Source organism: Narcine bancroftii, chromosome 6 (genome assembly GCF_036971445.1).
Source record: "Narcine bancroftii isolate sNarBan1 chromosome 6, sNarBan1.hap1, whole genome shotgun sequence".
Taxonomy (NCBI): domain Eukaryota; kingdom Metazoa; phylum Chordata; class Chondrichthyes; order Torpediniformes; family Narcinidae; genus Narcine; species Narcine bancroftii.
The window spans coordinates 232638139-232650331 of record NC_091474.1 but is presented as its reverse complement, the minus strand read 5'-3'; the positions used below and the strand labels follow the sequence as shown (position 1 = coordinate 232650331).

The following is a 12193-nucleotide window of genomic DNA, read 5'->3' as shown; positions in this document are numbered from 1 at the left end:
TTAGCTGCCAGTAAACACCTCGTATTATGTCACTCCATTACTATTTGGGGAATTGAATCGGGCAACTCATGGCCAAGTGACATTCTGGCAAACCGCTTAAGATGTCTTTCTTTGTCTACTCTTGTGGTTCAGTTGACAACAATCATATTTGATCCACTAAACAGATTCAAACTTTGACCTATCCTGTCCAAAATGACGAGGTCCATTTTAGGATTAGGAACAGGTTTAGGAATGAACAGGTTAGGACATTATTCCCTGGAGCATAGAATAATGAGGGAGATTTGATTGACAAAATTATGATGGGAAAAGATAGAGTAAATGCACGGAGGATTTTTTTTCTGCTGAGGATAAATGAGATACAATCCAGAGGACATGGGTTAAGGGTGAAAGGTGAAAACCTTAGGGGGAACTTCTTCACAGAGAGAGTGGTGGGAGTGTGGATCAGCTGAGGTGTCGAATGCGGGCTCAATTTTAACATTTAAGAAGAATGGGTGGGAGGGATATGGGCTGGTTCCAGATCAGGGGGGTTGGCTAAGCAAAATAATAGTTTGGCACAGACGAGAAGGGACAAAGGGCCTGTTTTTCAGTCCTCTAATGTCCTCTAAAGGCCCTGCATGGGAGATTGGTCAGTCGCTTGGTATTCAGGATGAGGTAGGAAATTGGTAAGATATTGGCTCTGCGGGAGATGCCAGAAAGTCGTGGAAGACAATTGGCTCTCTGACTGGAGGACCTGTGACTGGGGGTCCGTGTTGGGACAATTGTTGTTTGCCATCTATATCAACCCTCTGGATGATAGCATTGTAAACTGGATCATCAGAGATGAAGATGACACTAAGAATGGGGTTCAGTGAACAGTGAGGAAGGCTCTCAATGCTTGCAACAGCTGGAAAAATGGGCTGCAAAATGACAGATGGAATTTAATGCGGACAAGTTTGAGGTTACACTTTGGGAGGGCATGCATGGTAAATGGTGGAGTACTGCCCTGTAGGACAGACGGATCTGAGAATATAGATATGTAATTCCTTGAAAATGGTGGCACAGGTTGATATGGTCACAGAGAGCTTTTGGCACTGACCTTTATGAATTAAAGTAGTGAGTGGAAGAGTTGGGATTATATGCTGAAGTTGTAAGAGACAATGGTGGGGCCAAATTTGGAAAATTGTGTACAGTTTTGGTCACCCACCTGCAGAAAAGATAGCAATAAGATTGAAAGCATTGCAGAGAAAATTTACAAGGACATTGCTGCGACTTGAGGAGCTGAGTTACAGCAAAAAGTAATATAGGTTTGGACTTCATTCCCTGGAGCATTGGAGAAAAAGGGGAGCTTTGATGGAGGTATTCAAAATTAGGAGGGAGATAGACAGGTTAAATGAAAGCAGACTTTTTCTTCTGACGATGGGTGAGACAAACAAGAAGATGTGGATTAAGGCTGAAAGGTGAAATGTTGAAAGGGAATGTGAGGGGGAACATCTTCACACACACAGTGTTTAGAGCCATTCTCAACAGGGACTCAAAGCACCCCCCCCCCCCCCCCCCCCCCACCGGGAGGCACAGTTTCTTTTTCTTTCTTTCTTTCTTTGGCTTGGCTTCGCGGATGAAGATTTATGGAGGGGTATGTCCACGTCTGCTGCAGGCTCGTTGGTGACTGACAAGTCCGATGAGGGACAGGCAGACACGGTTGCAGGGGTTGCAAGGGAAAATTGGTGGGTTGGGGTTGGGTGTTGGGTTTTTCCTCCTTTGTCTTTTGTCAGTGAGGTGGGCTCTGCGGTCTTCTTCAAAGGAGGTTGCTGCCCGCTGAACTGTGAGTCGCCAAGATGCACGGTTTGAGGTGAGATCAGCCCACTGGCGGTGGTCAATGTGGCAGGCACAAAGAGATTTCTTTAAGCAGTCCTTGTACCTCTGTCTCGGTGGCCAATGGAGAGCTCGCCATATAACACGATCTTGGGAAGGCGACGGTCCTCCATTCTGGAGACGTGACCCACCCAGCGCAGTTGGATCTTCAGCAGCATGGATTCGATGCTTGCGGACTCTGCCAGCTCAAGTACTTCGATGTTGGTGATGAAGTCATTCCAATGAATGTTGAGGATGGAGCGGAGACAGCGCTGATGGAAGCATTCTAGGAGCCGTAGGTAATGCCGGTAGAGGACCCATGATTCGGAGCCGAACAAGAGCGTGGGTATGACAACGGCTCTGTACACGCTGATCTTTGTGTGTTTCTTCAGGTGATTGTTTTTCCAGACTCTCTTGTGTAGTCTTCCAAAGGCGCTATTTGCCTTGGCGAGTCTGTTGTCTATCTCTTTGTCGATCCTTGCAGCCGAGGTAGGTAAACTGGTTGACCGTTTTGAGTTCTGTGTGCCCGTTGGAAATGTGGGGGGTCTGGTAGTCATGATGGAGGACCTCAGTTTTATCAAGCTGACTTCCAGGCCAAATATTTTGGCAGTTTCCGCAAAACAGGACGTCATATTCATCAATCTCACAGCATGTGAGAAGGAGCTATTTCCCAGCCTGGAAGTCCTGATTTTGATGCTTCTGTACCTTCTTCCCAATGGTACTGGGTCAGAGATGCTCCGTGCTGGATGGAAAAGGTCATCGTGAGCTAGTGGAGTTGTTCTAGTGAACCGGTGCGGACTCGAAACGCCGACATGGCCTGTTTCCGCTCCGTAAATGGTTATATGGTTATGAGCTGGAGAGCTGGCTCTGAATGGGCAACTAAAGTAGCATCGTCTGCAAAGAATAGTTCATGGACAAGTTGCTCGTGTCTTGGTGAGAGCTTGCAGGCACCTCAGATTGAAGAGACTGCCATCCGTGCGGTACCGGATGTAAACAGCGTCTTCATTGTTGAGGTCTTTCATGGCTTGTTTCAGCATCATGCTGAAGAAGATTGAAAAGAGGGTTGGTGCTAGGACGCAGCCTTGCTTCACGCCATTGTTAATGGAGAAGGGTTCGGAGAGTTCATTGCTGAATCTGACCCGACTTTGTTGGTTTTCGTGCAGTTGGATAACCACGTTGAGGAACTTGGGGTGGCATCCGAGACGCTCTAGTATTTGCCAAAGCCCTTTCCTGCTCATGGTATCAAAGGCTTTGGTGAGGTCAACAAAGGTGATGTCGAGTCCTTTGTTTTGTTCTCTGCACTTTTCTTGGAGCTGTCTGAGGGCAAAGACCATGTCAGTAGTTCCTCTGTTTGCGCGAAAGCCGCACTGTGATTCTGGCACAGTATATTTAAGTAAAAGCCCTGTTTTCACCCCGTCTAACAATTTTTTTAAATGTAATTGGTGGGAAGGATCTATGGAAGAAACCAAAACTTGACTGTTTCACAGGGAAGGGGAGCTGAGCCCAAGGGGGCCCATAGCCAAAAAAAGGGTTGAGAATGGCTAATTTAGAGTGTGCATCGAGCTGCCAGCAGAGGTTGTGGGTTTCAACGTCTGAGAAATTTGGATTGGGACATGGATGGCAGGGGTTCGGAGGGCAATAGTCTGTGTGCAGGTAGCTGGAACGAGGCGGAATTATGGTTTGGCACAACCTAGGTGGGCTGAAGGGCCTGTTTCTGTGCCGTGCTGATTCAGTTACAATGCCAGTTATCATGATGAAATATAGCATTGCTTCATCTTGACTCATGCCGGTGAAACCAGATGTTAGTATCCTTTTTGTTGACACCAGCAGCACACACAATGTTATTGAGTCTGTGGCATTTTAAAATCAACATGACTGATTGAAAATAAGCACTGAGTAAGTGCAGCTGGTGAACTGACAACTGCACCAGTAATCCTCACAACAAATGGGCAACAGGCATTTTGTTATGGAGCATTGTTTTGCAATGATTTGCTGCAGTCATTGCCAAATAACACGCTTCTGCTATCACCTTCCGCCTTGAGGAATCTTAGAAATGGGGTCGAAATACAGTTTAATTGACTTATAATGTCCTGCTGACTAATGTCTGAGCACTTGTTAAAATTTCACTGGACATACATGACTCATGTTGACATAGATAACCTTCTGACTCAGGGAAGCATGTGCTGTCGGTTCAAATTTCAATCTGGGGACAAAACACATTTTATCTGAATGCAGGAAATATGAGACCGAGGAAGGCTTAAAGGCTTTGCCCTTTATTTAGTTTTATGATTGTTAAGGAAGACATTACTGCCGTGAGACGGCAGGATGGTCTGGAGGGATCGTCCAGTGAGGCTGTTTGGGTGGAATTGAGGGGTGAAGGAGGCATGAGGGTGCTAATAGGGGTGTATTCTTCTTTGGCTTGGCTTCGCGGACGAAGATTTATGGAGGGGGTAAAAGTCCACGTCAGCTGCAGGCTCGTTTGTGGCTGACAAGTCCGATGCAGGACAGGCAGACACGGTTGCAGCGGTTGCAGGGGAAAATTGGTTGGTTGGGGTTGGGTGTTGGGTTTTTCCTCCTTTGCCTTTTGTCAGTGAGGTGGGCTCTGCGGTCTTCTTCAAAGGAGGTTGCTGCCCTCCGAACTGTGAGGCGCCAAGATGCACGGTTTGAAGCGATATCAGCCCACTGGCGGTGGTCAATGTGGCAAGCACCAAGATATTTCTTTAGGCAGTCCTTGTACCTTTTCTTTGGTGCACCTCTGTCACGGTGGCCAGTGGAGAGCTCGCCATATAACACGATCTTGGGAAGGCGATGGTCCTCCATTCTGGAGACGTGACCCATCCAGCGCAGCTGGATCTTCAGCAGCGTGGACTCGATGCTGTCGACCTCTGCCATCCCGAGTACTTCGACGTTAGGGATGAAAGCGCTCCAATGGATGTTGAGGATGGAGCGGAGACAACACTGGTGGAAGTGTTCTAGGAGCCGTAGGTGGTGCCGGTAGAGGACCCATGATTCGGAGCCGAACAGGAGTGTGGGTATGACAACGGCTCTGTATACGCTTATCTTTGTGAGGTTTTTCAGTTGGTTGTTTTTCCAGACTCTTTTGTGTAGTCTTCCAAAGGCGCTATTTGCCTTGGCGAGTCTGTTGTCTATCTCATTGTCGATCCTTGCATCTGATGAAATGGTGCAGCCAAGATAGGTAAACTGGTTGACCGTTTTGAGTTTTGTGTGCCCGATGGAGATGTGGGGGGGCTGGTAGTCATGGTGGGGAGCTGGCTGATGGAGGACCTCAGTTTTCTTCAGGCTGACTTCCAGGCCAAGCATTTTGGCAGTTTACACACCACCAAATGGGCCAAGAAAATTAGAGGAACAAATTTGTAGGGAGATAACATATATGTGTGAGAATCTAAGGTAGTGATCATGGGAGATTTTAACGTCCCTCACATTGGTTGGGACACCCATACAGTTGGAGGGCTGGATGGGCTAGAGTTCGTTAAATGTGTTCAAGATTGTTTTCTAAATCAATTAGTAGAAGAACCGACTCGGGACGGTGTAATACTAGATCTCCTGTTAGGGAACGAGCTAGGTCAGGTATCGGACATTAATGTTGGAGAACAAATTGGATCTAGTGATCATAACTCTATTAGTTTTCGGGTAGTTTTAGGGAAGAGCAAGGAGGGGCCTAAAGTTGAGGTTCTGGATTGGAGAAGTGCAAATTTCGAAGGAATAAGAAGGGATTTGGGGAGTATTGAGTGGGACAGGATATTTTCAGGTAAGGATGTAAATGAAAAATGGAGGATATTCAAAAAAGAAATTTTGCGGGTACAGAGTAGATGTGTCCCAGTGAGGATCAAAGGAAAGGCTGGAAGTCCTAGGGAGGCTTGGTTTTCGAGGAATATTGGAAATTAGGTTAGGAGAAAAAGGGAGGTGTACAAGAGGTATAAAGAGCAGGGAGCTGAGAATTTGAAGGAGGACTACAAGGAGTGTAGAAGGAATCTTAAGAAAGAAATTAGAAAGGCCAAAAAAAGGCACGAAGAGGCTTTGGCAGACAGAGCAAAAATAAATCCAAAGGGTTTCTATAGGTACATTAAAAGTAAAAGATTAGTGAGGGATAAAATTGGACCCCTTGTAGATAGCGAGGGTAGGTTGAGTGAGAAGTCAGAGGAAATGGGGGAAATTTTGAATGATTTCTTTGCCTCGGTATTCACTAGGGAAAAAATACTGAACCAGTTGAACTAAAGAAAAATAGTGGGGAGGTCATGAAGCATATAAGGATAACCGAGGAGGTAGTCATGGCGGTGTTGAATAAGATAAAGGTGGATAAATCTCCGGGACCGGACAAAATATTCCCAAGGACACTCAGGGAGGCTTGTGGACAGATAGTGGGGCCATTAACAGAGATATTTAGGATGTCACTGGTCACGGGGGTACTGCCAAAGGATTGGAGAGTGGCGCATGTGGTTCCGCTGTTTAAGAAAAGGTCCAAATGTAAACCTGGGAATTATAGGCCCGTGAGTCTGACATCTGTGGTGGGCAAGTTGATGGAAAGGGTTCTGAGGGATGGTATTTACAAATATTTAGAGGTACAGGGATTGATAGGGAGTAATCAGCATGGTTTTGTCAGGGGTAGATCATGCTTGACAAACCTGATTGAGTTTTTCGAGGGGGTTACAAAAAAGGTCGATGAAGGGAAAGCTGTGGATGTTGTCTATTTAGACTTTAGTAAAGCTTTTGACAAAGTTCCCCACAGGAGGTTAGGAAAAAAGGTGGAGGCATTAGGTATAAATAAGGAGGTAGTGCAATGGATTCAGCAATGGTTGGGTAGGAGGTGTCAGAGAGTAGTAGTAGAAAATTGTTTGTCCAATTGGAGGCCAGTGACTAGTGGAGTTCCTCAGGGATCGGTCCTGGGTCCACTATTGTTTGTTATATATATTAACAATCTGGAAGTAGTGGTGGAGAATTGCATAAGCAAGTTTGCGGATGATACAAAGATTGGTGGTGTTGTGGACAGTGAGGAAGATTGCCGTAGATTAAAAGGTGATTTAGGAAGGCTGGAAGTGTGGGCTGAGAAATGGCTGATGGAATTTAATACAGATAAATGTGAGGTGCTACATTTTGGAAAGGCAAATCTAAATAGGTCATAGGCATTAAATGGTAGGCTATTGAGATGTGCAGAGCCACAAAGGGATTTAGGAGTTGTGGTAAATAGTACCCTCAAGGCTGATACTCAGGTAGATGGTGTGGTGAAGAAGGCATTTGGAATGTTGGCCTTCATAAATCGGAGTATTGAATTCAAGAGTAGGGAGGTTATGATGAAATTGTACAAGGCATTGGTGAGGCCAAATTTGGAGTACTGTGTACAATTTTGGTCACCAAATTATAGGAAAGAGATAAACAAAATAGAGAGAGTGCAGAGAAGGTTCACGAGAATGTTAACAGGATTTCAAGGTTTGAGTTACAGGGAAAGGTTGTGCAGACTAGGGCTTTTTTCTCTGGAGCGTAGAAGATTGACGGGGGACTTGATAGAGGTGTTTAAGATTTTAAAAGGGACAGACAGAGTAAATGTGGATAGGCTTTTTCAATTAAGAGTGGGGGAGATTCAAACTAGAGGGCATGGTTTAAGATTGAAGGGGGAAAATTATAAGGGGAACATGAGGGGAAATTTCTTTATGCAAAGGGTGGTAGGGATGTGGAATGAGCTTCCGGCAGAAGTAGTTGAGGCGGGATCATTGGTTACATTTAAGGATAGACTGGATAGTTACATGGAGAGGAGGGGACTGGAGGGGTATGGACCGGGAGCTGGTCAGTGGGACTAAGAGGGTGGGAATTTGTTATGGCATGGACTAGTAGGGCCGAACTGGCCTGTTCTGTGCTGTAAGTGGTTATATGATTCCTCATGTGTTAGTTTAACTACTGTTACTTTGACACTCGCTAACAAATTCTTTCAAAAGATTGGCTTTCTGAAATTGGGGACAACTTCAAGCTGAACACAAAGATAATTTCAGATTGAGGGAGTTGGAGAAACATTAACGTTTATTGAATTTAACATGTTTAATTGGGTAATGACGCTGACACATTGGGTTAGTTCAACTGACATAAAAATGTTTTGCCGCTGATTTTCGTTTGTACTCAGCACCTGATGCCTCTCATGTCAATGTCCAACGATATTCGGCCGGCATTGATGGATTCTAGTTTCCCTGATACAACTTTTTCCACGGTTGCAATGTCCTGGTGAAACCTTTCACCGTTTTCGTCACAGGCGCCACCAAGAACAGCCGATGCGAATGCAGAGAATGAATTTTCAATGACATGTTACACTTCGTGGTTATGTATCCTCAAAGTAGACTGGCCAAAATTCATAATACACCCAAAAGTGTTCAGGAAGCAATAATCTTCACAGTCCAGTGTTATTTTGTGATAGCTTATCTTTTTGAACTCTGCTCTCCCAGCACTCGAGGCCCATACTAGGGTTTCAAGTATTGTGATGTCATCAAGAGTTACTTGCGTTGATCCTTGTCCTTGCAAGGACCTTCCACTGCCCCTCCTTGGCTCTTAAGGTTGTGAGAGTTCAATACTAAGCTGGGGTAATAAATGAAAGCACCAACAGGAAGAAGATCATAATTTTGAAGTCTTCTGTTAAATGGATCACTTGTATGATGTCGTGTTCCCTTTCTGATTAATTTTCTGACGAGGAGTCTTTGACCTGAGACATTAACTGCTTCTCCTTCCACACAATGTCTTGACAAGTGTTTCCAGCATTTAGTTTTCTATTTCAGTTTTCTTGCATCTGCAGTTTTTTTAAAAAACATTCTATTCTACATTCCTTTCAGTTTTGTTTTGTCGTGCGTGACAAGATGATTGAATGCCTGGTTATATTGATGCAAATCTTTCAGTGTACTTAAATCATTCGTGAAAACATTTTTATTTGTTTTATAATTTCCAGGTAATAGAATCATTTGCAATGGATGATAATCAGACTTTTAATCAAGGCACTATTGAGACTGTGGCCACAGATGTTACGTACAAGGTCCAGGTGGCTGCATTTACTCGAGCAGGAGTTGGACCTTACAGCACTCCAGTGCACGTCTTCGTTGGAAGTCATGGTAATTATTGCTTTGTTTGTGTCCAGTGTCAATGTGACCAATTGGATTCACTGGTCTCAGCAGAGAGAAACATGATGGACCAAGTGCTGAATACCTTACAGTAATACCATAAGACAGAGGAGCAGAAATAGCAGCCCATCAAATCTGCTCTCACCATTTAACCATGAGCTGATCCATTTCCCCACTCAGCCCCACTGCCTGGCCTTCTCTCCATAACCTTTGATACCCTGGCTAATCAAGGACTGATCAATCTCTGCCTGAAAAACACCCAATGACCTGGCCTCCACAACCATCTGTGGCACCAAATTCCTGATTTACCACCCTCTGGCTAAAGTAATTCCTCCACATCTCTGTTCTAAGCAGACACCCTTCAGTCCTGGACTTTGACTCCATGGGAAACAACCTTTCAATTTTTATTCTGTCCATGCCTTTCAACATTCAAAATGTTATGATGAGATCCCAGAATTCATTGAAATGCAATCATTTTTAAATTCTTTTCTTGTCATGGACAGAAATACACAAAGTTTGTTTACTTTTGATTGACTGTAGAAGTGCACACTAATCAAGTATCCCTGCCAAGAAAAGAAAGATGCAAAGGAGAGTCCTGTAACCGACTGCTACAAAGACACACACACAGTGTGGGAGGTTAAGCTCTGAGATTTTTTTTTTCTTGGCTTGGCTTCGCGGACGAAGATTTATGGAGGGGGTAAAAGTCCACGTCAGCTGCAGGCTCGTTTGTGGCTGACAAGTCCGATGCGGGACAGGCAGACACGGTTGCAGCGGCTGCAGGGGAAAATTGGTTGGTTGGGGTTGGGTGTTGGGTTTTTCCTCCTTTGCCTTTTGTCAGTGAGGTGGGCTCTGCGGTCTTCTTCAAAGGAGGTTGCTGCCCGCCAAACTGTGAGGCGCCAAGATGCACGGTTTGAGGCGATATCAGCCCACTGCCGGTGGTCAATGTGGCAGGCACCAAGAGATTTCTTTAGGCAGTCCTTGTACCTTTTCTTTGGTGCACCTCTGTCACGGTGGCCAGTGGAGAGCTCGCCATATAACACGATCTTGGGAAGGCGATGGTCCTCTATTCTGGAGACGTGACCCATCCAGCGCAGCTGGATCTTCAGCAGCGTGGACTCGATGCTGTCGACCTCTGCCATCTCGAGTACTTCGACGTTAGGGATGAAAGCGCTCCAATGGATGTTGAGGATGGAGCGGAGACAACGCTGGTGGAAGCGTTCTAGGAGCCGTAGGTGATGCCGGTAGAGGACCCATGATTCGGAGCCGAACAGGGAGGCTGGAAAGGCTCTTTTGCTAGGTTGGAGTTCCCGCCTTTTGTTTGATTGGCTGACATCAGCTGCATGAATAACAATAACGGACGGGAACATTCTTGCCAGTGAATACCCTTCTTCCCCAGCCTGTTATTGTTCTGTTAGCTGGGCAGCTTGGCCAGTTCCATTTTAGGGCTGCTGGTCTTGTACTGCTCCAGCTTTCAACTGTGCCGGTTCGCTGTGTTGAGGGATGTATTATCAGTGTGTTATGCTGCTGTTTACTACCGCCGAGACATCGTGCGTCCTTGGATCCCACCACTTCCTCCAATGTCGCGTAATCTCCTTAGCCTCCTGACTGTTCCAGTGGTGAACATGAGCTCTCGGCAGCCTTGTTACCCTCCTCAGCCTCTAGTTCTGAGTCCCTGATACATTTAGGAAGCCGTCAGTGCCTGAGGCTGTTCATGAACCCTGCTTGCCATCGGTGACCTCACGATGCCTGATCCTGATACCTCATTCCCACAAGCCACTTGTGTCCTTTGGAGCCCATGTTCTGGTGTGCGTCCTTTGGCTGCTGAACTCCTCGCTGGTCTGCTGCTCTGGTCCCCTACTCTGTAGGGTCCTCTCCGCAGGGGGACCGAGTTCTCTGGCTCTGGTGCCATGCGCGAGTCCACCGCTTCCGCAGAACCAGTAACCCACGTTGTCTGGGCTGCCACCATCTTGGATAATCCATTGTAAATAAAAAGAACGCCAGCCCTGTTCTGCAGGCAGTTTTGACCTGTATGGAGCTGTCGGGTGTAATGAGTGGGCAGAAGGGCCTTGTGGGGGAGCCCTGGAAAAGTGACCAGCTGCTCCCGTGTCCATACCAGTGGCAGCTCTTCCATTATCACGGCTGCAGTGGTGCTGCCATTTTCATGTTTATATCTTGGTTTGTTTCTTTATAGTCCTTATTTATATTTAAATTTTTTTGTTTTTGTATGCAAAGGCTTTGGCAGCTATCAAAATTATATTTGACATATTTTGTGTGTGGACTTATCTTTATATCTGAATATTTTGCTGATTTGGGACAAAAGTCACTGTCCAGAGATAAAAAGGACCTCATCATGTGGTTCACTCTGAAGTGCCTTTTTAATTGGTGAAGGAAGTCCCTCAGTTGTATGATCACTCTCGTGTTCAGACAGACAAAGAATAAAGCAAAAAAAACACAACCTGCTGGACGAATTCAGCAACTCAAGTACCATCAGTGGGATGGAAGCCTCCATCAAGACTCAAATTAACACTGGGTGGCACGGTGAGTGTAGCGATCAGAGCCAGTGACCCGAGTTTGAATCTGGCTCTGTCTGTAAGGAGTTTGTACATTCTCCATGTGTCTGCGTGGGTTTCCCCCAGGTGCTCCGGTGTCCTCCCACTCTCCAAACGTGTTGTAGGTGAATTGGGCGGCACAAACTCACGTGCTGAAAGGGCCTGTTTACCATGCTTTACGTCTAAATTTGACGTTTCAATTTAAAATGTCGGGTGAGGACCCTTCATCAAGACCAGAATTGTTCTCTCCCTGATGCTGCTCAACGTTGCTGTTCCTCCAGCAGGTAGCTTTTGTGCCCCAGATTCCAGCTTCTGCAGTCTCTCGGCGTGCACCCAGGCCAAAGAGTTAAAAATGGACGAATCCCATCCCCAGGCACTGAGCTTGGATGTGTGAAAGTTGCCCCCTGCCAAGTTAGCTTTGCAATGCCCTCTTCACAAGCATACGGGAGCTGTACTGCAGGTTGACCAAGTCATGGAACCTGATCCTTCATCGCAAGCTGGACCTGCCAGTGGTGCTGGTGCTTCACAGGTGGGAGAGAATAGGCCTCAGCTTTGAATCCAGGCCTGATGGAATCAAGTCAAACAGGCACAAAAAAACCTTCTGATTTATCACCTACGGTCCTCTATCAGTGATCCTCCGTATTAGCCAGAGATCCCTCAAGGTTGCTGTGCAGTTAAAAAGGCCTCTGGTACGCTGGCTGTTAT

At 46.1% G+C, this 12193-nt stretch overlaps 1 protein-coding gene across 2 annotated transcripts in view; it reads left to right on the top strand.

Moving 5' to 3' along the window:
* mertka (c-mer proto-oncogene tyrosine kinase a) overlaps positions 1 to 12193 on the top strand; it is a 213495-nt gene that overhangs the window by 143404 nt on the left and 57898 nt on the right. For both annotated transcript variants that reach the window (XM_069887682.1, XM_069887683.1), the window contains one exon: positions 8771 to 8930. In XM_069887682.1, the coding sequence (XP_069743783.1) occupies positions 8771 to 8930 (160 nt within the window). The remainder of the gene's footprint in view (positions 1 to 8770; positions 8931 to 12193) is intronic.